This window comes from Notothenia rossii (assembly GCF_949606895.1).
Source record: "Notothenia rossii genome assembly, chromosome: 11".
In the NCBI taxonomy this organism is placed as follows: domain Eukaryota; kingdom Metazoa; phylum Chordata; class Actinopteri; order Perciformes; family Nototheniidae; genus Notothenia; species Notothenia rossii.
In genome coordinates this window covers 56,339,036-56,363,267 of record NC_136910.1, presented here as the reverse complement: position 1 = coordinate 56,363,267, position 24,232 = coordinate 56,339,036, and the positions used below count along the sequence as shown (strand labels likewise).

Here is a 24,232-nt window from a genome sequence, read left to right as displayed (position 1 = left end):
AGACTAAAGGAACCAGCCTGTTTGGAAAATGAGAGAAGTAGAAAGTACAGGTATTTGAGTTCAACATGTAAGAAGTAGAAAGTACAGGTATTTGTGTTCAACATGTAAGAAGTAGAAAGTACAGGTATTTGTGTTCAACATGTAAGAAGTAGAAAGTACAGGTATTTGAGTTCAACATGTAAGAAGTAGAAAGTACAGGTATTTGTGTTCAACATGTGAGAAGTAGAAAGTACAGGTATTTGAGTTCAACATGTAAGAAGTAGAAAGTACAGGTATTTGGGTTCAACATGTAAGAAGTAGAAAGTACAGGTATTTGTGTTCAACATGTAAGAAGTAGAAAGTACAGGTATTTGTGTTCAAAATGTAAGAAGTAGAAAGTACAGGTATTTGTGTTCAACATGTAAGAAGTAGAAAGTACAGGTATTTGGGTTCAACATGTAAGAAGTAGAAAGTACAGGTATTTGTGTTCAACATGTAAGAAGTAGAAAGTACAGGTATTTGGGTTCAAAATGTAAGAAGTCAAAGTAAAAAGTCGTCAGAAAAATAAGTAGTGGAGTAAATTACTGATACCAAAAGAAAGTACTGTAACAAAGTATTTGTACTCCACTACTCCCCAGTGGCGGGACATGTCTATGTTAGTACCTCCTTGTGCATTGAGTACTGTATTAAAAAAGAGAGACTCACCTTCAGAGCAGCTGTCACTGTGGTACGGCCGGTAGCAGTCACATTGAAAGCTGATCCACAGATCCACACAGCGGCCGTTTCCACTGCAGGGGTCCAGCTTACACCATTCAGTTTTACTGCAGCCCAGCTCATGAACCTGGTCTTCAGGAAGAGTTTGAGGCAGAATGGGTTTCGAGTCAATCATCAAGTCCTCCATGCATCCAATGAACCCTGCTCCGCTCACAGAAACCTCTAAAAGCTCCTCTGGTGCTCCCCCTATATAAATCTGAGAGAAGGCTTCAGAGGGCTGGAAAGGCGGTTCATCAGCACCTCCGTCCGTCACTCTGCACCCGTCTCTGTCACATCCTGGACCCCTAACGATCAAAACCAATCCTCCGTCATCTACAAACACATGAGCGTCCCTCCATCCTCCATCACTGACCAGACCAGGAAACCTCACATCCAGCTCAGACTCCTCAGAGAAGGCTTTAGCGTAAAGACCGCCATTCACGATCTCCAGAGTGAGGTGGTTGTCCACGTCTCCTCTGTAGAAAAGCAGCATGTTGGGAATAGTTGTCCTGAAGCGTAGTTGGACCCCGAGGCCCCGATGGATCTGGTGTTCAACTTCCCTTCGTGTCCTCTCCTCCAGATCGACCTGGATGAGGATGAACCCAGGGGTGGAGAAGGAGAAGGTTGTCCTGGTGGAGCATTGTTCATCGTAGAAACCGTGAGGGCAGAGGCAGGTGTGACCGTGGATCTCCTCCGATAACCAGGGGTGGCAGGTGGCTCCATTTTGGCATTCGTGGTCCACACAGCCGTAGAGTTTCACATCACAGAGGTCTCCTCCCCAGGGAAGTTCTCCTGGCTCTTCTTCAGGACAGTGGCAGGTGTAGGAGGCCCGGCCGTCTTCACACCAGCCTCCATTTTGACAAGGCTGGCTCTCACACTCATCAATATCCACCTCACAGTGCTCACCTGGAGGGAAAACACACTTAGGGTTAACTATGCTGCGAGCTAGGCATTCAATTATATTTCAATAAGAACTATAATTTCAAGGGAAGACTATAGGGCCAAACTTCGGGGACAGAGCCTTCTCTGTGGCAGCCCCGAAGCTCTGGAACTCCCTCCCCCAAGACCTCCGTGAGTCCGATTCCCTCACCCTGTTCCAGTCCCGTCTCAAAACCCACCTCTTCAACTCTGCTTATCCTTAAACCCGCCCCTCCCCCCTCTGAACCAACATCCTCCTGACTGCTTTTCTGTTTTTGTTTTTGTTTGTGTTTTTGTTCTTGTTTTGTTTGTCGACCTGACTCATAATGTAAAGTGTCTTTGGGTCTAGAAAAGCGCTATATAAATCCCATTTATTATTATTATTATTCGGGGTAGAGGAGCGTGAGAATTTGTTTAGGGATATTGTCAAATATCTGGAACATACTACCAGAAACCTCCAGGTCCGCTGCAACTCTGACTACTTTTAAATCCAGGCTGAAGTTTTTTTTTTACCTCTCCAACTCACCGTAATAAACCGTATTTAATTTCGTCTTGCTGTACAATATTTACACCCTGTTCTCATATTCTATTTACGTGTATATAGACTTCTTGTAGTATTTTTTATATGTATTTTTGTATTTTATGATATATGTTGCATCATCAGGTCATACGATTTTCATTTCCATTTCTACACTGTAGCTTATGTGCATACTGTATGACATTAAAACCATTGAGTCTTTTAATCTTCTCGAATTAAACATATAATGATTGCCTCCCAGACCCACCTAGAAATCCCTGAGCGCAGGTACAGGTGTATCCGTTGATCTGATCCTCACAGGTGCCTCCGTTCTGGCACGGCTCAGACTCACATTCATCGATGTTTACGGAGCAGTTCTCTCCTGTAATGTCAAATACATTTGTCAGGAGATTTCAAAAAGGTGTGAGAGAGATGTTACGGCTGATGGGTTTTCTTTAGTTTCCTCTCACCTGCGAACCCTTGCTGGCACTGGCAGATGTATCCAGCTGCGTCTGCGAAGCTCAGGTCCCAGTCCAGATCCCAGTGAGACGGGTCGGAGCGCTCGAAACACTCGCCAGCGTTTTCACACGGCTGCTCAGCACACTCATCGATATCCACCTCACAGTTTGGTCCCTCATAACCTAGAGCACGAAAAGAAAAAAGTGTCACATGTGTGTTTGAGAGCCTGTGGTTAAATGTAACTAAGTGCACTCTACTTAAGTACAATTTTGAGGTTTGAGGTCCATCTTATTCTACTCCACTACAGTTCAGATGTACATGGTGTACTTTTCCTCCACTACATGTATTTAATACCTTTAGTTACTGTATTGTTAAAGAAAGGAGCATCATGTAGTTCCTCACCTGGCCAGCAGAGGCAGGTGTATTCTCTGACTCCCTCTGAGCATGTGGCTCCGTGCTGACAGGGATCAGAGGCACATTCTGGGATGTCCAGCTCACAGAAGTCTCCCTGGAAACCTGTATCACTGCAGTCACACTCATAGCTGCCACACACACACACACACACACACACACACACACACACACACACACACACACACACACACACACACACACACACACACACACACACACACACACACACACACACACACACACACACACACACACACACACACACACACACACACACACACACACACACACACACACACACACACACACACACACACACACACACACACACACACACACACACACACACACACACAATAAGTGTGGAGGAAAATTCTAATTCCCTTAAAGGTCCCCTCTCACACTGTTTTTCATCAATATATCACAGGTCTCAGATATATACAGAGCCTGTCTCTGATTGGCTGAAACACCAAACAGATCATTGCAGCATTACCCATAATCCCCTCTGTTTCAGCCCTGTTTCCAAAGTGCTGATTCTCTGTCTGTTACTTTAGATGAAAATAAGGAGCCCCTCCCCACGCCCCTCTGAGAGACATTTGGTTACAAAGAACTCAATGGTGCTCTAGGAGGAGATTCAGGTGATAAGGGGGGGGGGGGGGGGGGGGGTTACCTTGGTTGTTGATTGGCTAATGGTTACACAAGACAAAACATCGTTATGACATCATAAAGTGGCCAAAATCTGATCAGCTCATTTTCAGACAGGTTTTTATAGAAATGGATCAAAAAGAGAGAGAATCTTTGTTCCTGAAACTTTCAGAGTCTCTTTCCACAGAGGGGACACATGTTGATGTAGAAGAGACATGGAGAAGAGGGGACACATGTTGATGTAGAAGAGACGTGAAGAAGAGGGGACACATGTTGATGTAGAAGAGACATGAAGAAGAGGGGACACATGTTGATGTAGAAGAGACATGAAGAAGAGGGGACACATGTTGATGTAGAAGAGACATGGAGAAGAGGGGACACATGTTGATGTAGAAGAGACATGAAGAAGAGGGGACACATGTTGATGTAGAAGAGACATGAAGAAGAGGGGGCACATGTTGATGTAGAAGAGACATGAAGAAGAGGGGACACATGTTGATGTAGAAGAGACATGAAGAAGAGGGGACACATGTTGATGTAGAAGAGAGATGAAGAAGAGGGGACACATGTAGATGTAGAAGAGACATGGAGAAGAGGGGACACATGTTGATGTAGGAGGGACATGAAGAAGAGGGGACACATGTAGATGTAGAAGAGACATGAAGAAGAGGGGACACATGTTGATGTAAAAGAGACATGAAGAAGAGGGGACACATGTTGATGTAGAGGAGACATGAAGAAGAGGGGACACATGTAGATGTAGAAGAGACATGAAGAAGAGGGGACACATGTTGATGTAGAAGAGACATGAAGAAGAGGGGACACATGTTGATGTAGAAGAGACATGAAGAAGAGGGGACACATGTTGATGTAGAAGAGACATGAAGAAGAGGGGACACATGTTGATGTAGAAGAGACATGAAGAAGAGGGGACACATGTTGATGTAGAAGAGACATGGAGAAGAGGGGACACATGTTGATGTAGAAGAGACATGAAGAAGAGGGGACACATGTTGATGTAGAAGAGACATGGAGAAGAGGGGACACATGTTGATGTAGAAGAGACATGAGGAAGAGGGGACACATGTTGATGTAGAAGAGACATGAAGAAGAGGGGACACATGTTGATGTAGAAGAGACATGAACAAGTGGATGTTGCATAATAGGTGACCTTTAAGTACAGTAACGAAGTATTTGTACTCCACTACTTCCCACCTCTGCATCTGATCGTACCTGTTCACCATGTCCTGACACACCGCTCCGTTGAGGCACGGCTCGCTGAAGCACTCGTCCACGTCCACCTCACAGTCGATGCCAGTGAATCCGGGCAGACACTGGCAGGAGTAAACGGAGATCAGGTCGAGGCACGTGGCTCCGTTGTGACAGGGGTCGGACTCACACTCATCTATCTCAGTCTCACAGTTCACTCCTGGGGGTCGGAGGTACAGCAATGATGATGATGAGGATGAAGAAGAAATCAAATATCTGGTAAATAAGGATTTTACATAAAGAAAGACAACGCATAATAAAAAAGCTAGTTTTAAAAGAGATTTCCCCAAAAGGAATCGCAGAAAATGACTTAATGTTATTATCTTTTTACCACCGTTAATATTTTCGTTTATTCATTTTTTTGCATCTTTTTTAAAGGTGGGGTAGGTAAGTTTGAGAAACCGGCTCGAGATACACTTTTTGTTATATTCCATGGAATGCTCTTAACATCCCGATAGCAATGAATATCTGAAGTGCTTTGACAAAAAATACATTAAAAAAATGTCATCTGTGGAAGCCGTGGAGCTGTAAAAAGCACGACCAATCATCAAGGCCGGATTAGTACCTCCAGGCCCCCCCCCCCCCCCCCCCCCCCAACCAGTGGCGGACTGGTGGGGAAAAGTGGCCCGGGGTTTAATTGACAGACAGGCCCACTTAATGCGCGGCATATTGAATCTTTTTATTTCTTTATTTTTTTTAAAACCACAAATCTAACGCTGAGCCTCTAAATTAGCCTCGAGCGAAAAAATGCTAATGGAGTTGCACAGAAAACACGGTATAACACCCTTATTACTTATTGTACACATCCAACCCATCGATTAGCATCGTGAGAAGACACAGATTTGTTACGATGTTCAATCTGAATTTTCTTTAAAATAAAAAACATCTATATTGATTCTGACTTTTCTACATCCAACTCACAGGTTTATCATTACTTTGAGAAAAAAGATTATTAATTTTCCCCTTTTAGAAGAGTATGGTCATTTGTTCTGGAAATGTCCTTTTGGAGCCTGAGACCTGAAAAACAGGCTTGGGGCCTAACAGGTTAAACAATGTATGATGAGTGAGGTTGTGCAAAGAGGGCCCTCAGTGACAATATTAAAAAAAAAGTTGCCCATATGGTTGATCCGGCTTTGCCAATCATCTGAGCCGGCCCGGCTAAAGTAACTGGATGGCCTACCTGCCTGTCAGCCTTCCATCTGTGCACAAACTTATCTCGTGCCCTCATTGGTCATGTGCGCGTTCGTGTGTGTTGGAGGAGGGGCTCTGTAAGGAAGAGGCAGATTTTTTCCGGCTGTGTATTTTCTAATTCTAGCGCACTCGAGCTGGTTTCTCAAACTTACCTACCCTACCTTTAATGCCATATCTTTTTACCACCGTTAATATTTTCGTTTATTCATTTTTTTTGCACTTTTTTAATATATTTTTTATATTTGAACCCTTTTGTCTTTATTTCTAATTTGTTTGTATTTGTCTTCTTATTTGTGATCTATTTCTAACACACAGTATGAATGAAAAAGGCAGTATTTTATGTTGTTAAAATGATAATATTGTGGGTAAAAAAACGCGGCATTGTTTATCACATGATCCGTCACATTTTTAAAACAACACTCCCTAATGTCTCTCTATCAGGCGGCCGTGGTGTTCTTGATGAAAGCCTTTCTTTACATCCTTCCCGGGGGAATGCTGATGTGACCCCTCAGATAACACGAGCTGCTCTGACACTGAGCAGGCTCCAGAGAGAGAAAGGAGTGTTTTCTCTCACACAAAGTCTTTATCTGAGCCGCAGATAAGACGCCTGACTCACAGCATCTTACGGTGCACTTAAAATACTCCTCGTGCCCGCTTTATCAAGACAGACAAAACACTTCAGTATTCAGGGAGCTCAACGAGAAGCAGAACGAGAAGCTCAACGAGAAGCTCAGCGAGAAGCTCAGCGAGAAGCAGAACGAGAAGCTCAACGAGAAGCTCAGCGAGAAGCAGAACGAGAAGCTCAACGAGAAGCAGAACGAGAAGCTCAACGAGAAGCAGAACGAGAAGCAGAACGAGAAGCGAGTCCTTGTGTCGCTGCTGCTGATGGGTTTTAAAAGGAGATGATTCACGATTACATCTTAAACTAATCTTTTGTTTTTATTATAACTGCACATATTTTATTCCATTCTATCACATTGTAAATACTGCCATATTTTATTTGACTATATTTTGTATTATTTGTAATGTTATTATATATATATTTTTTTTTATAATAGTTCTCTATCTGCGTTTTACTTTTATTTATAAAACGGACAAGTCAAATCAAGCAATCTGATTGGTTCTTAGCCGTGATATACTGAGCGTATACCACGGGTAGAATTGTAAGTTACTTTTCACAACAAGTCAGTATCCCTCCGCGTCTGAGAAAAACAGTATACCGTTGGGCTGAAAAGCAAACTGCCTGCAGTTAAGGGGTTTGTCTAAGGGGTTTGTCGACCCTCCGCTTCGCGTCGGGCCGAACCACGCCCCTTAGCTGTGATATAATGAGCATATACCACGGCCTGTCGTGAGCTATTGCTTAAGTACACACCATGACATCAAGTCAAATTCCTCGTATGTGTTAACCTACCTGTTAATAAACCCGTTTCTGATTCTGATCAGTTTTATTTTGAAATGTATCACCTCTTTGTGTCTCGTTGAGTTTTACTTCCTGTCTTTAGTTTCCCTCCTGTGCCTGATTGTCTCATTGTGTTTGGATAAAGCTCGCCTAAGTTCATGTTCATTCAGGTGCCGCCTCTGTTTTTATACTGCGTTTGGGTCCTTATGTTCAACCCTGACAGCAGAGCTTCTATCTCTGTAAAAAATAAATAAAGTTATGTTCTTGTATTTCACTAAATCTGTTAAGTACCTGCAACTTTGAACATTGTTTGTCAAGTCTCATCATTAGACTGATTGGCTTTCAATACTCAACTCTGATGATTCGTAAGAAATGTAAGTTGACATGAAGCTTTAAGCTCATGTTCTGAGTTTTGGTTTCCTGTTTTATTTTGAAATTAATTTAGTCTTGTCAGTCTTGTGTGTCTTTAGGCTTCTCGTCCCTAGTGTTGTCTGCCACTTCGTCGTCATTGTTTCCTCGGCTAGGTTCCTGATTTCCCTCGTTCTTTTGTACTTATGGTTTTATAACTATTTGTACATCAATGTGACATCCGTGTAGCCTACATATGCGTATAGCTTAGCTTGTTATGACAAAAAACATGCATATAACTTGATTGTGCTGCACAGGGTTCATGTTTTAATACCTATTTTACAAAAAAAGCCCAGGTGAACCAAACATGAAAAAAGGTCTTTGACCTCAGAGGGTTAGGCTCCTGATTTCTCTCGTCTGCCATTCTTGTTCTACGAGTTTTCCCGATTTGTTACTCGTTTTGTTTGACTTTGCCTGCCCCTCCACTTTTTTTGATTTGTACAACTTGAATTTAATATATCTCGCTTTTTGTTCATACATTCATACCTGCCTCTTTTCATTCTGCATCTGGCTCCTGATTGCCTTCCCTGTGGCAATAATATGAGTCTCTCCTTGTCTAGTTGTGTCACCTGATCACACTGTATGTTAGCCATTTAACAACATTGTGATTGTCAAGTGAAAGTCAACTTTACTGTCAATCTCAAAATATGTTTGTACACACAGAAAGATCGAAGTACTGTTTCCCAAAGTCCCGAGGTATAAAACATATTAAAATACAAGAACACTCAATAATTACAAAAAAACACAAAATAACCGTTTAGATGATAGTGCAAATGAAAGTGCAAAATATTTCCATAGCAGCGTAAAAGTGACTGGTGCTGGATTTTTAGTGTCTCTGTGTGTGGGGGGGTGTTCAAGTCCCGGTCCAGTGGGGGCAGGGTGGAGAGGTGAGAGGGGAGAGAGAGAGGGGAGAGAGAGAGGGGAGAGAGTTCAGCCTCCGGACAGCCTGGTGGACGTGTGTGTGTGTGTGTGTGTGTGTGTGTGTGTGTGTGTGTGTGTGTGTGTGTGTGTGTGTGTGTGTGTGTGTGTGTGTGTGTGTGTGTGTGTGTGTGTGTGTGTGTGTGTGTGTGTGTGTGTGTGTGACCTAGCATTACTATACTTGTGGGGACCTAAATCTGATTACACAGTCACGTGTGGGGACTCGCTTCCCTTATGGGGACAAATTGGAGGTCCCCATGAGGGGAATCATTAATTTTAGGGTGAAGACTTGGTTAGGGTTAGGGTTAGGCATGTGTTGCTTATGGTTAAGGTTAGGATAAGTCTCCAGGAAATGCATGTAAGTCAATGTAATGTCCCCTGAAGTGATGTATACATCGTGTGTGTGTGTGTGTGTGTGTGTGTGTGTGTGTGTGTGTGTGTCAGTCATTTGGGTTTACTGTACCTGCGAATCCCTCCAGGCACTCACACTCGTACCGGTCCTTCTCGTTGATGCAGGTGCCGTTGTTCTCGCAGGGCCGTGACGCACACTCGTTGATGTCGATCTCACAGTTGTATCCCTGGAACCCGGGCACACAGAAGCAGTGAAACTCCGCCTCTCCGTCCAAACATATGGCTCCGTTCTGACAGGGCTCGGACAAACACTCGTTCACATCTTCCTCACACGTCTTCCCCTCGAACCCCGGTGCACATCGGCACTCAAAGCCCTCTCGTCTCAACAAACACGTGCCGTTGTTCCTGCAGGGTTCATCGATGCAGTCGGTCACGTGCGTCCCGCAGTCCTGTCCTCCGAAGCCTTCAGGACATCTGCAGAAGTATCCGTTCAGCTGGTCCACACACAGGGTTTGGGGCTCAGAACAGGGGTTACTCTCACACTCGTCCACCTCCTCTGTGCAGTCATCACCTGCCATACCGTCCGGGCAGATGCAGTGATACTCTGTCTCCCCGGGGGTGCTGGAGCAGTCTCCACATGGAGCGAAGGAGCAGGCGTCATACAGCTCTTCGCAGTGTTTGCCCATGTATCGAACACCGTCTTTGGCACAGATACAGGCGTAGTCGTTCATGTGGTCCACACAGGTAGCTGCATTCTGGCAGGGTGCAGAGAGACAATCATTTGCAGTGGCGTTGCAGAATATTCCTGAAAAACAAAGAAAGAAATAATCAATGCATGTCAAAAAACACGTCTACTACAGAGCAGTGTTAGCTAAAGGCCTTCCAAGAACAGTCAGACATTCCTGTGCAGGACTGACATCAGCCTTATTCATTTGCTTTCTATAGTCCTCAGATCTGCAGGAAGTAAAATAAATAATGTCACTATTCTGTCCCGCTGTACTGCTGTGAGCTGTCGCTATCTTGTTGCTATGTCAAATGTAGGTTTTTCACAAATGAATAGATAGCATTATGACATATAGGCATGGCCCGCTAATTAAAAAGATATCATTAACGATATACCGTCTGTCTCCATTCAGCAGCATCAAACGAGCTGATGTTCTGAAATGACCCTGTGACTGAAATAGCCCCCCCTGGTTTTAAACCTGTTACAGTTATTTGTTCGTAGCTCTAATCTGCTCTTCTGTGTGGGAGAGTCTGGCACGGGTCAGACTGTTCTCTCCTTTCATTTATCACACAGCTCAGCCATGCTTACAGTGACTGCTTGCTTTTAAACCTTAAAACTGGATCAGATTCGTCTTGATGTTTGATGTAGACTGAATGTGATGATAAGACATTAACACACAGAGAGGTTGATGAGGGGTTTCTGATTTGAGAAGGGAAATGTTAGAGGAAGTTACTGTAGCCTCAGCTCCATTTATTTACATATCTTTTGAAGCAGCAGTGTGTACTTGTGTTTCTTCACTGGGCTGATATGCATTGAAGTACAACTACTCAAGTATTGTCCTTAAGTACGATGATGGGGTACTTTTACTTCACTTGAGAATTTGTATCTTAAGCTACTTCTACTAAAATGAGAGCTGTGCAGGTTTGCATAGTGGTACTGTGGAGCAGAAATGTGCAACATGTTGTGCAGGATTTACATTTTTAAAAGATATTGTAATATATTGTTTTTTATAATCTATTTGTGCAACTCTCTATTTGTTTGACATTGTGTTTTCACCATGAGCACAGACAGGAGGTTTCCTACTTTTATGAATGAGCTTTTCATCAATCTTTTTCCACTAATAGGCTTTCACGTTTTTTGTTTTCCAACACAAGCTTCTCCTCAATTTTCTACATTGACCTCTCCAGTGCCTTTCTGAACAGTTCAGAGATCTCAATAAACGCTCTGAGCCGTACCAAAACAGCAATAGGCTCAGAAAAACAAAGGCCGTGCAGCAGAATACACTTTCTCCTTATCGGGAACAATTTTAAAAAGGCTGAGGTGGTAGAAGTACTCAGATCTTGTACTTGAGTAAAAGTAGAAGTACTCAGATCTTGTACTTGAGTAAAAGTAGAAGTACTCAGATCTTGTACTTGAGTAAAAGTAGAAGTACTCAGATCTTGTACTTGAGTAAAAGTAGAAGTACTCAGATCTTGTACTTGAGTAAAAGTAGAAGTACTCAGATCTTGTACTTGAGTAAAAGTAGAAGTACTCAGATCTTGTACTTGAGTAAAAGTAGAAGTACTCAGATCTTGTACTTGAGTAAAAGTAGAAGTACTCAGATCTTGTACTTGAGTAAAAGTAGAAGTACTCAGATGTTGTACTTGAGTAAAAGTAGAAGTACTCAGATCTTGTACTTGAGTAAAAGTAGAAGTACTCAGATCTTGTACTTGAGTAAAAGTAGAAGTACTCAGATGTTGTACTTGAGTAAAAGTAGAAATACTCAGATCTTGTACTTGAGTAAAAGTAGAAGTACTCAGGTCTTGTACTTGAGTAAAAGTAGAAGTACTCAGATCTTGTACTTGAGTAAAAGTAGAAGTACTCAGATCTTGTACTTGAGTAAAAGTAGAAGTACTCAGATCTTGTACTTGAGTAAAAGTAGAAGTACTCAGATGTTGCACTTGAGTAAAAGTAGAAGTACTCAGATCTTGTACTTGAGTAAAAGTAGAAGTACTCAGATCTTGTACTTGAGTAAAAGTAGAAGTACTCAGATCTTGTACTTGAGTAAAAGTAGAAGTACTCAGATCTTGTACTTGAGTAAAAGTAGAAGTACTCAGATCTTGTACTTGAGTAAAAGTAGAAGTACCAGAGTGTAGGAATACTCTGTTACAGTAAAAGTCCTGCATTCAAAATGTTCCTCAAGTAAAAGTAGAAAAGTATTCTCATCAAAATATAGTGAAAGTAGAGACAGTAAAAGTAGTCATTGTGTAGAATGGTCCATTTCAGAATAATAGATATGATATGTTTTATAATGATTGATCATCAAAGTGTTCTCAAAGCTGGTAAAGGTGCAGCTAGTTTGAATGACTTTGTATACTGCAGGGTAGCTTGTGGATTTACTCCAGGTGGAACTAAAGTCTGATTTAACACTTGATTATATTTCACATCATTCATCCAGATCTGTGAAGTAACTAAAGGTATTAAATACATGTAGTGGAGTAGAAGTACACCATGTACCTCTGAACTGTAGTGGAGTAGAAGTATATAGCATACAAAAGAAAAACTCAACTAAAGTACAAGTACTTCAAAGTTGTACTTGAGTAAATGTAAAAAAAAACGCTATGTGGACACAGGCCTTGACTAGGGCATCATCTCATGTTAGTTTTCAAATTTGGTGAGGATTAAATGAAGTTGAGGGGTGACTTGTATGCAGGGAGATTGTTTGATTAAAGAAGTTAAATAAGAGAATAATTTGGCAGTTTTATGTTTCCACGGGCCAATTGTCTTATAATCTGTCGGTGGCTTATTGGGAAAGACGAATGCAAGCACGAATGTCCCCGCTAATGAACATAGGACTAACAGGTTCTAATTAATTACCTATAATTGTGATTGTTATGTCATTTAGCCAGTGCACGTTATGACCGTTCTGTGCATGTATTCTCCTGTATGACTGGCCGCTGCCGGGGTCGTTCTGTATGTCATATCACAAAGCGTACGGGACTTACAATACACACACTGTCTCCTCGCAGCAGCCAATGGCATCAGCTCTCTGGGGAATGAGCCCACATTCCTTTTATTAGGCCAATGTCCACTCCCAGTTCAACCCCCCCCCCGTCCAATACTCCCAGCCTCCCAGCCCCCAACACTTTGATCAGTGTCCCGTTTCCAAATCGTCACTGAAGTGGAAGATATTAACAATGAATGGTGTTATGAGAGAGAGAGAGAGAGAGAGAGAGAGAGAGAGAGAGAGAGAGAATATTTATTAAAATTAAAACCGAGAAATGTGCAATTTCTTCTACTACACTTTGACTTTTAGTCGCCCATTTTTTGGCTTGTTGTGGAAAAACGTTGAGATAAAATCAGATGAACACATTATGATGTTTTTTAAGAAGCCCATAAATCAGTTTGACACCACTATGTGAACACCCCTTATTACAGAAGTGCGAATAAAATTAAAATAAAACATCTGAATCAGATCCAAGACATAAAATCAGACTATAAATTATTAATAAATTACATTCTCTCCCAGCGTTTAATAGACCACTAATTAGCAGGTGTGTCATGCATCTTTTCAATCTGTTTTTTGAGAGTCAGACCTTGTTTAAAGAACAATAGACCATTCAGGACCATCCATTTAGTTTAAAGACAACGATCTAACGACTAACAATCATGTTGGTGCTTCATAACATCACTCACTCGTTTCTGTCAAAGTTACAGCAATAAGGTTCATTTCATTCGACTGACTACTTTGTGTTTATTTTTTCTGACATTTCTTTTTGATTTAAATCAGAACAAGTGTTGAAAATCAGTCTGGACATCTCTATGGACAGGCAGGATGGTGCCAGTTAAAGTGGACCTATCATGCTATATTTGAATAATATAGTGTAGGACCATACCTATATAAGGCATATTTATACTTTTTATTTTTCTAAATACCAAACAGATCATGCATTTAGCCATTCCTCATTTCTCTCAATTGAACACTGTCTTTGCATCATGGGCTGATTCTGTGAGAACAGCACCATCTACAGGCCTGGCATATGTACTACAGCGTCTCCAGCGCTTTCCAACGGCAATGTCCGTGGCTGTCTCCTCCTGATTGGTGGAGTTGGCCCAATAGCCGTAGCGCCACTTCTGTGACGTCATAGAAGTGTTCAAATCTGGATCAGTCTGTATCAGATCCGTTGCAGACCCTTTTTAAGAGATTTGGGTATGGAGGAAAATAGAGAGGGTTGTGTTTTCTGACACTTGGTGAGTTCCCTGGAACACAGGGGACACATCATGTATACAAGACGTACATAAGTGCATTTTGCATGATAGGTCCCCTTTAAGGTATAAGATAAGGGCATTTTGGTTGTGATTAATAATGTATCTGATCATTTATTTACTTATTTACTATTATCAACACATGTGATAATGAATGCATCTCTACTGGTCTGTATGTGTCATCACAGTGTATCTAATATACTGAGGCTCACTGTAGCTGACATGTTCCTCCATCACCATGAACACACACACACACGCACAAACACTCTACTTTATTTATAATTAATCCCACACACACACACACACACACACACACACACACACACACACACACACACACACACACACACACACACACACACACACACACACACACACACACACACACACACACACACACACACACACACACACACACACACACACACACACACACACACACACACACACACACACACACACACACACACACACACACACACACACACACACACACACACACACACACACACAGCATCAACTGTGTATTATTCCACCACTGAAAACAGTCCCCAACAAATGCACTATTTCTTCCTCTTTGTGTATGTTTAAACAAAATCGACAGTAAACCAAGGTTTTAGGATAGGTGGGAGGTGGTTTTAAATATTATTGTGTTCAGTAATTCAGCTTTTGATGTTAGGGTCAAGCATGCTATGAGTAAAAGCAGGTATCTGATGCCTACAAAGTAAACACCTCTTAAGCCACTCACAGAGGGTTACAGTGGTCCAGAGCTGTGGAATAAATACCAAGGAAGTCATAAAAGCAACTTTGGCACCATGCTGCACAAATCAGCTTATTGCTTTAGTTCATAATATCCATAACCAATTGTCTACATGCTCTATGAGGCCATGTATTCTGACTCAAGATGCTTGGATAGACTATGGCACTAAAGCAAGTGTATATAAATATTCCAAATTGAACCCATAACCCCGTGTTTGATCATTTTCTGCTGTGTCTAATAATATATATTTCCCAGCTGGTCTCAGCTTTACGACTGTGGCCCTGTCACCCTCTCCAAGCAGAAGGCTCTTGTCATTTCCAATTCTTGTTTAGGTGCACCCCCCCCCCTCATACACTAACCGTGTTTGAGCCGTTCAGATTACAGCCACCTGCAGACACACGCCCCAGGTGGCTGTCGAGGGTTTCAAGATTAGGCTCAACTCTGCTTGATGTGAGAAGGAGACGAGGATGAACATGGTAATCGAATGAGAAGGTGATCCTTTGCTTGCTTGTGTAAGAAACTTAACATGACAGGTGTTTGGTCAAACAGAAATCATGCACTGTCACGAGGAGTGTGTTCAGAGTCAGACAGATCTATCTAAATTCAGTTATACCGTCAATACATTACATTAATAATCAACTATTCTGCAGGAGCTTCTTATACGTTAAGTCTGCTTCGTTTGCTACGTTCAACACTTTCCACCATAGTGTTCATCCGGATAGGTTCAGATTATCAGCATTTATAAGTGGTGTACCTCAGGGCTCAAATTTCGGGCCACTACCTTTTCCTTTCGAACACGCTTACACGCTTACCCTCATAACATTAGTTATGTGCTCACTTTCCACAGTATCTTAGCTAGGAAAGTATAGTTAAGATTAGGGTTAGGGCAAAGGCAAACAAACTGGTCTAAACTGGGTTAGACCACTAAAGGGATAAATATGGTGTAAACAGTTGGTCAAGGCTAAGGCAAGATTATGTTTTAAGTGAATACAAATGCAAGGATTGTTTGCAATCTGTAATAGGGAGTAAATGAATTACATTTGTATAGCACTTTTCCAGTTTTAGCAACCACTCAATCCACTTTTACATACACACAAATCAGCATTTACTCAATCACACCCATTAAAAAAGAGGCATATAACTTGCGGCTCGTTTTCTTAACCTAGGACACTCTGACATAGTGAATGGATTGATCCACGGACATTATGACCACTATCTTCGAGCTACATATCGACACATTATCCTCTAAAAGGTATGTGAGCTGTGTAACTGTCCAATATAGACCACCACGGTTTTGCTCATTCAATTTTAAAGCTGCAAGAACTTCAACAACGCCTCAGCGTGGTCACACAAGCATATCTAACAGCAACAGTTTGCATCAAAATTATTATTTTTAATGGATTCAGATGGCAAAAAAAACCTAACCCCTAACTCTCATACTGTAGTGTTTCGAGTGGACCTCTATCTGAATTCTTAAATCTCTCGAAATCAGATTTTTTTTTTTAATTATTAACATTTTCTTTAAAAAAAAAATACTTCTCTGTGATAAAAACATCATGTATTTTAGTGTTATATGTATTGGGATGGGTGATGGTGTCACACTCTATCACTATCACTCTATCTGGCACTTTTTATTCCCTGATTCCTTCCTTCATTTCGTTAGTTTTCACTGTGTCCAACCCTTCCCTCTTTTTTTGATCCCCACCTCCACCCCCCTAATCTTGATCCTTTCTCCCCCACTTTGCAGGTTTTCTGGCCTCCTTGACCTCCGAGCTGTTCCATAATCCCTCCGGCCTCTTTGGGCCAATCCCTTTGCTCCTCTAATCTCCGGGTGGCAGATACCTGCACAGATTACAGCCTCAAGCCTCACCAGCATGTGTCCACTCTCTGTCGCCATATTGTCTCTCACATTCTCCTGTCACGTTGAACCCACATTTCACTAGATTACCATTCTCTAACCTGCATGAAATTAAGTAATCTTGCCAGGATTTCGTAACAAGAGGAATGTATATTTCACATTTCAGTTTTATATATATGCATTTTATGCTAAATGGCTTATGCTGGAGGGACTATAGATTATAAAAAATGTGTATGAAAGTACAAATCTAGTATTTATACTGTATGTCAGGAATAAAGTGAGCATGGCAGAATTGGTTTGTAACAATACCAGAAATGGGAAGTAACTAAGTACATTTACTAAAATACTCTACTTGAGTATTTCAATGTTATGCTACTTCCTCCTTCTACTCCACTACATTTATTTGACAGCTACTTTTAACAAAATGCATCTCTACTTTTTAGACTTTTAATACATTTAGCTGATAATACTTTTGTACTTCTACTAAAGTGAGTACGATTTTGAATGCAGGACTTTTACATGTAATTAAGTATTTTGACGATACTGTATTGGTACTTTTACACTAGGAAATAATCTGAATCCTTCTTCCACCACTCCAATAATACTCCAAGACTTATTCACATCACTCTGACCAACATGTAAGTTTGTTTAATTTTGGTCCAGAAACAATTATTATTGGATGAGTTTACTCCATTGGAAACTGTGTCCTAGCTTTTGAGAGACAAAGAATATATTTTTCGATTTGGAAAAGCTGAGGTGTTTCCCGAATCCAGATTTATTTTCATTCAAATACTCTACTACATATTTCTTGCATCTCAAGAAGACCGAGCATTGATGATGTTTTTGGTTTAATGTCACATATCTTAAAAGCATATTTAAAGAGGAGCATGAACCTGGACACACACACACACACACACACACACACACACACACACACACACACACACACACACACACACACACACACACACACACACACACACACACACACACACACACACACACACACACACACACACACACACACACACACACACACACACACACACACACACACACACACACACACACACACACACACACACACACACACACACACACACACACACACACACACACACACACACAAAATATTTTGGCTCTATGAAACCTGATGCACTTATATGATTCTGTTTCCTTCAAGTTTGTATCTTCTTGGTCGAATGCACTTATTGTAAGTCCCTTTGGATAAAAGCGCCAGCTAAATGCAATGTAATGTAAAAAAATGTAAAGTATAGAGAAAGGTTACTGTCTGCATCTCTACCATCAACTCTCCATGCTCCATAACATGCAGTTTAAAAATAAACTCCCTAACACACTCAGCTAATTCTCTCCAGAGATCCACAGAAAGCACTAGAAACAGAGCGTCCCCACTCTCAATGATATCGCCCCTTAAACTGTAATAATCTGTTTTAAGACCCTGAGATAAACTAATCTGTCTTGAAGCCCAATCTGTATTTGTGCCTTCAGTTGCCCTGCCCACATAACTATGAACTGAAAGTATTTGTGTTATTTTGCCCTTTGTTAAATAAGTGTAATTACTTAGATATGAACATGTTAAATATATATTGAGTAGTTGGCAAGCTTCTGCTTCTCATTCCAAAACATTGACATTTATTTTGTGCATTTCTGTGATTTTTAAAATGTCAAAGCTCTCTTTAAATGGATCTCATACTAAAAAAATAATCCTTAATAAAGTCATCTTGACAAAACACACAATGGTTAGAGGCAAACACACCATTATAAGAGCTATGAGTGAGTCCTCACTTGTTTTACATCGGTATATTTAAAGTTATCGCAACGAATGGATGCATTTTTTAAATGTTTTTACAAGAATGAGAAATGTATTTTAAGATGTTTTCAAAAACTCAGAAATCAGAGCTTGTCCACACTCACTGGGGTTCGTTCTGGACGCTGTTGAATTTCCCTGCACATTTCATTTTCAGGTCATTTTTCCAATGTACGGTGGGCCTGAAGGGACAATTCCTGACATGTTTGTATACTGCTTCTTTAGGCTAAACCGCAGGACATATAAATATAATAAGAAAACTGCAGAACAGCTAACTTATGTGTAACAATAGTAGTGTTTTTATGAAGAGCAGCATGCAGTCTGTCTATTGTCTTTCTAAAAAACATGTATTTAACCGCAGGAAAATGAAGACTGTTTCTAAATTATGCAATGTAGGCCTATTGTGAGTTTAATGAGTCCATACTTTGACATTCCTGGAGAGTTCACATCATTATTTTTCAGTGTTAATTGTCATATTGGTACTCGCTTTTATGAATGTTTGAATTGTTTAACTAGTTTCTAAAATAACTTTTACAATAGTTGTATTTTTCGTAATTTTTTCAAAACTTAATTCCACTTACTGGCATGATGAATGAACACCGGAGCAATTCCTTGTATGTGTCAACCTTATTGGCATTAAACCTAAGTTCTGATCAAATATTAATTCTGAATCAAGCCGAGAGTCACAGGCTGCTGTTTCTTCGCTCAACAAAAACAAACTTTTTGGTCATTTTGTGACCTCATTCTGCGCCTCCATTCATGCGCATGATATATATGAATGAGATTCTCTGCACTGATCTCCTCCCTGTTTCCTCTGTTTCAGCGTGCTTCTGATTCTGACCAGTCATGTGTCAAATTTCCTAAAAAGTTAGGATAATAAAAGTCCTACTATCGACAGTCAAATCTTACACTAATGTTTAAGAGTCCAGGAAAGATATTAGTCTACAGATCATCACACAGTGTCAGTAATTATTCTCAAGGCTACTCAGCATTCTGGGAATTTACTGGAAACGAGCCAATCCACTCATCATTGTAGTAAAGACAAAAGACTAGCCCCCCCCCCCCCCCCCCCCATACCCAACAGTCTCCATCTATTTCAGGCTCCTAAATGTAGAAATGCACTTGTGATGGAGCAGCCCCTCTGAGATCCTGACTGTTAGTGACAGACAGGACAATCCTCACTCACCATACATCGTAGCGTGTTCCTCAGTAATCATTCGGGAAGTACATGTGAGGTAAAATAGTTCATGTGGATATTTACGTCCTTTCGTCGTACTGTAATAACTCTTTCCATGTAACCTGTTGCTCTCACCGAATTGGATTAAACTCAGAATGTCCCATGGGATTTACAAAGTAATTCACCTCCAAAGCTTCCTAGCAGTCAATTGCAATTACAGATACATGATCACCACGTTAAACTGATCACAATACAAAGTGTGGTCCACTCACCCCATTTGAACATCATCATCGTCAGCAGTAGTGTCTTTAGATCCAGATGCCCCTTCCCCAACTCCATGGTAAATCCACTGAACACCAAAAGTATGGAATATAAAGACGAAGTCCTAGAGTAGACACATTGTGCAGGGGAAGCTGTGTTTAGAGGCGACCCATGCTTGTCTACTAATGAGTGCAGCAGCAGCCTCTCCGCTCTGGACTCACGCAGTGTAATCAGCCATGAGAGCCCAGAGAACACAGGAAAACACGAGCTGGATTAACACCCTTTCACGCATGCTCATTCCCTGAGCTCTGTACTGCTGAGGGGAAGGCATGAAGACAAGAAGCTGCAAAACAGACAAGTAGCCTATGTAAGTTAGTAAGTAAAACAATGTTTTTATAAAGCGCTTTTCCCAGACATAGTCACAAAGTGCTTGACAAAGCATATCTGAGATATATATTGAGATTAAAATGTATTTTTCAAGAGCGACCTGTCCAAAAGGGCAGCATGAACAAAGTTACAACAAATGAACACATAACGATACAGGCGAGGCAGACGAATACAGCGGTCGTAAAACACAAATTAAACGGCACATTAACCAGTCAATACGCAAATAAAAGAAACTTTTATAAATCATTAAAAATTGGCACAATTTAAAACGACTTCAATCAAGTCTCAACGACCAATGGATTCTTGTTCTCTGTCCTTTAAGATTGACCTGAACATTAAAACATCATCCGAATCATAACATATTAAATATTAATATTAAAAACACAATACATTGTCAAAAACACAATACAAATGTCGACATGTGTTAAAAGAAGCACATGTATACTGTTTAACTGTGGAAAAGGCACACGAGAAGCAACATTTAACGCAAATTGCAAATAAGGTACAGTTTAGATTTCTAGTTTTAAGTTCATACTTTGATTTGAGTGGGGGTGTGTTGGGTTAGGGTGTGGCCCCACTGGCCCGGTAGATAAAAAGTAGTTCCTACAACAAACCGATCGCAACAAGGTCTGTGGATTATCTTGAGTAACCTGTTCATGATTTATTTGTATGCACAGAAACAGAAGTATGTATTTGTCAAATATACTTTGGATTTTTTGGGATAAACTGTAACATCAAAATAAGCTAAAATTAAGTGTACCAAAATAAAACCTTATCATTACGCAAAAAAAATGCATGTATACAAAGGTGGATCTCAGTTTAACTTTCATAAAGATCTGTGTGTGTTATTGTGCAGTTTTGAGTGGATTTGTCTCAATGATATGATGATGGTTTGTCTAAGAAAGTCTCCACATATTGTTCCCTTACTTATTGTTGAAGAGTGTTTGAGTTACAGCCTATCAGATTTTGAATACGGGTGTAATGTCTGTGTTTATATACCCCGCTTCAACTGCTAATGACTTTTGACGGTAAAAAGGGTAAGAAAATAGATGGGTGAATTGAAACCTTGCATACTTTCTTCACTCACTTTGTTGACAGATGTTTACAGACACCAACACCTCGTTGGTATAAATCCTGCGTCCTTGTGTGACCCATTTGCCCCCCGGCGCTCCAGTGAATCCAGGCCAGGTTTTAGTCTGAGTGTCTTCAGCAGCTTTAGTGGCTCCTTTGTAGCGTGAGGCTTAGCAGTCAGACATCCATCACTTAGCCTGTTAGGGACTTGTTACCCCCCTGAACGCTCTCCCAAACACCAGCTGTGCCTGTCACCCCACAGCCACACACACACTGATTTGCACCCATGAACTTTATGTCACCTACAGAAACGGGCACATGATGAGGCCATTGTGCCGTGTGCAATTGGGTCCACTTACTTTATAATGAGTAGACTTAAAGCTTGAATAGATAACATTGGAGAAGCAAGCATGACTATACGATTATATTATATTTTTAATTAGTCTAAGAATTGGTAACACTGTCAGCCCCCTCCCTTCAGACCTCCCTCCGAAGTCACTCCTCTGTGTATTATTAACATAAAAGTATGATTATTAACGTAAATTATTGACATGGCTACTGTTAATATTCACACCTGACAGCTATTGAAGCCAGAGGTAGGTAAGTATGTAGGTAACTACGTATATAGGTAGGTAGGTAGGTAGGTAGGTAGTTAACTAGGGAGCTAACTAGGTAAGTAGGTAGGTAGGTAGGTAGGTAGGTAGGTGGATAGCTTACTAGGTATATCGCTAACTAGGTAAATAGCTAACTAGGTAAATAGCTAGCTAGGTAGCTAACTAGGTAAGTAGGTAGGTAGGTAGGTAGGTAGGTAGGTAGGTAGGTAGAAAGCTAACTAGTTAACTAGGGAGGTAGGTAGGTATAGGTAGTTAGCTAGGTAGTTAGGCAGCTAGGCAGCTAAGTAGATAGCCCCCTAGGTAGCTAGCTAGATAGTTAGCTGGTAGACTAGCTGTCCAATAATTTGTTCCCGTCTGAATGAAATGACTGAATTCATAAACTTAGTCCTTCAAAAACATTGGTCAGAGCATTTGATTTACTGATTGTTTTTAGGATGTAAAAGCATTTTACCAAACGTGAAAAAACCCTGTTTAAAATATGTTTGCTTTACACTAGGCCTTCACAATGACACATAAGGTGTTACCATACTATCCAAATTACCAGTGAAATGGGCCTCAACCCCTCATGACCCGTCCAATGACAACAAGTTTGTACTTGAATTTGTTCACGTGTATGACACAACCACAGACAGCTCAACTTGTTGATTCCTGAGCTTTATCAGTGAACCTCTCACTCAGTGACGCGCAACAAGTTATTTCATTGTTTTTTTCTTTAAGTACACAAAGTAACAAAAGCATGCACTGTCCTTGAAAGGTCCCTTCCTATCAGGAGCTGATATGGACGAGTGGTGAATCACAAGAGGAGTGAGCAACATAAATGATACATGTTTTTATACCGTTCACATCCGTTCCTTCCCATGTGCAGAGGTGGGAAAGTAGTGGAGTACAAATACTTCGTTACTGTACTTAAGTACATTTTTCTGGTATCAGTACTTTACTCCACTACTTATTTTTGGACTTTTTGCACATGTTGAACCCAAATACCTGTACTTTCTACTTCTCACATGTTGAACACAAATACCTGTACTTTCTACTTCTTACATGTTGAACACATATACCTGTACTTTCTACTTCTTACATTTTGAACCCAAATACCTGAACTTTCTACTTCTCACATGTTGAACTCAAATACCTGTACTTTCTACTTCTTACATGTTGAACTCAAATACCTGTACTTTCTACTTCTCACATGTTGAACACAAATACCTGTACTTTCTACTTCTCACATGTTGAACACAAATACCTGTACTTTCTACTTCTTACATGTTGAACACATATACCTGTACTTTCTACTTCTTACATGTTGAACATAAATACCTGAACTTTCTACTTCTTACATGTTGAACTCAAATACCTGTACTTTCTACTTCTCACATGTTGAACACAAATACCTGTACTTTCTACTTCTCACATGTTGAACATAAATACCTGTACTTTCTACTTCTTACATGTTGAACACATATACCTGTACTTTCTACTTCTTACATTTTGAACATAAATACCTGTACTTTCTACTTCTTACATGTTGAACACAAATACCTGTACTTTCTACTTCTCACATGTTGAACACAAATACCTGTACTTTCTACTTCTCACATGTTGAACATAAATACCTGTACTTTCTACTTCTCACATGTTGAACACAAATACCTGTACTTTCTACTTCTTACATTTTGAACCCAAATACCTGTACTTTCTACTTCTTACATGTTGAACATAAATACCTGAACTTTCTACTTCTTACATGTTGAACTCAAATACCTGTACTTTCTACTTCTCACATGTTGAACACAAATACCTGTACTTTCTACTTCTCACATGTTGAACATAAATACCTGTACTTTCTACTTCTTACATGTTGAACACATATACCTGTACTTTCTACTTCTTACATTTTGAACATAAATACCTGTACTTTCTACTTCTTACATGTTGAACCCAAATACCTGTACTTTCTACTTCTTACATGTTGAACACAAATACCTGTACTTTCTACTTCTTACATGTTGAACACAAATACCTGTACTTTCTACTTCTTACATTTTGAACATAAATACCTGTACTTTCTACTTCTTACATGTTGAAC

General features: G+C 40.6%; 1 protein-coding gene across 2 annotated transcripts in view; it reads right to left on the bottom strand.

Annotated features, from left to right (window-relative positions):
- Positions 1-20,371, bottom strand: part of crb2a (crumbs cell polarity complex component 2a) — a 31,942-nt gene extending 11,571 nt beyond the window's left edge. Inside the window, exons 1-7 of one of the 2 annotated variants that reach the window (XM_079658396.1) lie at positions 20,086-20,371; positions 9,334-10,026; positions 4,919-5,114; positions 3,029-3,168; positions 2,638-2,808; positions 2,436-2,549; positions 685-1,638 (exon numbers count right to left, since the gene is read on the bottom strand). In XM_079658396.1, coding sequence (XP_079514522.1) covers positions 685-1,638; positions 2,436-2,549; positions 2,638-2,808; positions 3,029-3,168; positions 4,919-5,114; positions 9,334-10,026; positions 20,086-20,152 — 2,335 coding nt within the window. In that variant the 5' untranslated portion in view covers positions 20,153-20,371. The remainder of the gene's footprint in view (positions 1-684; positions 1,639-2,435; positions 2,550-2,637; positions 2,809-3,028; positions 3,169-4,918; positions 5,115-9,333; positions 10,027-20,085) is intronic. The other variant, XM_079658397.1, reaches the window with a different exon arrangement.
- Between the last annotated feature and the right edge of the window lie 3,861 nt (positions 20,372-24,232).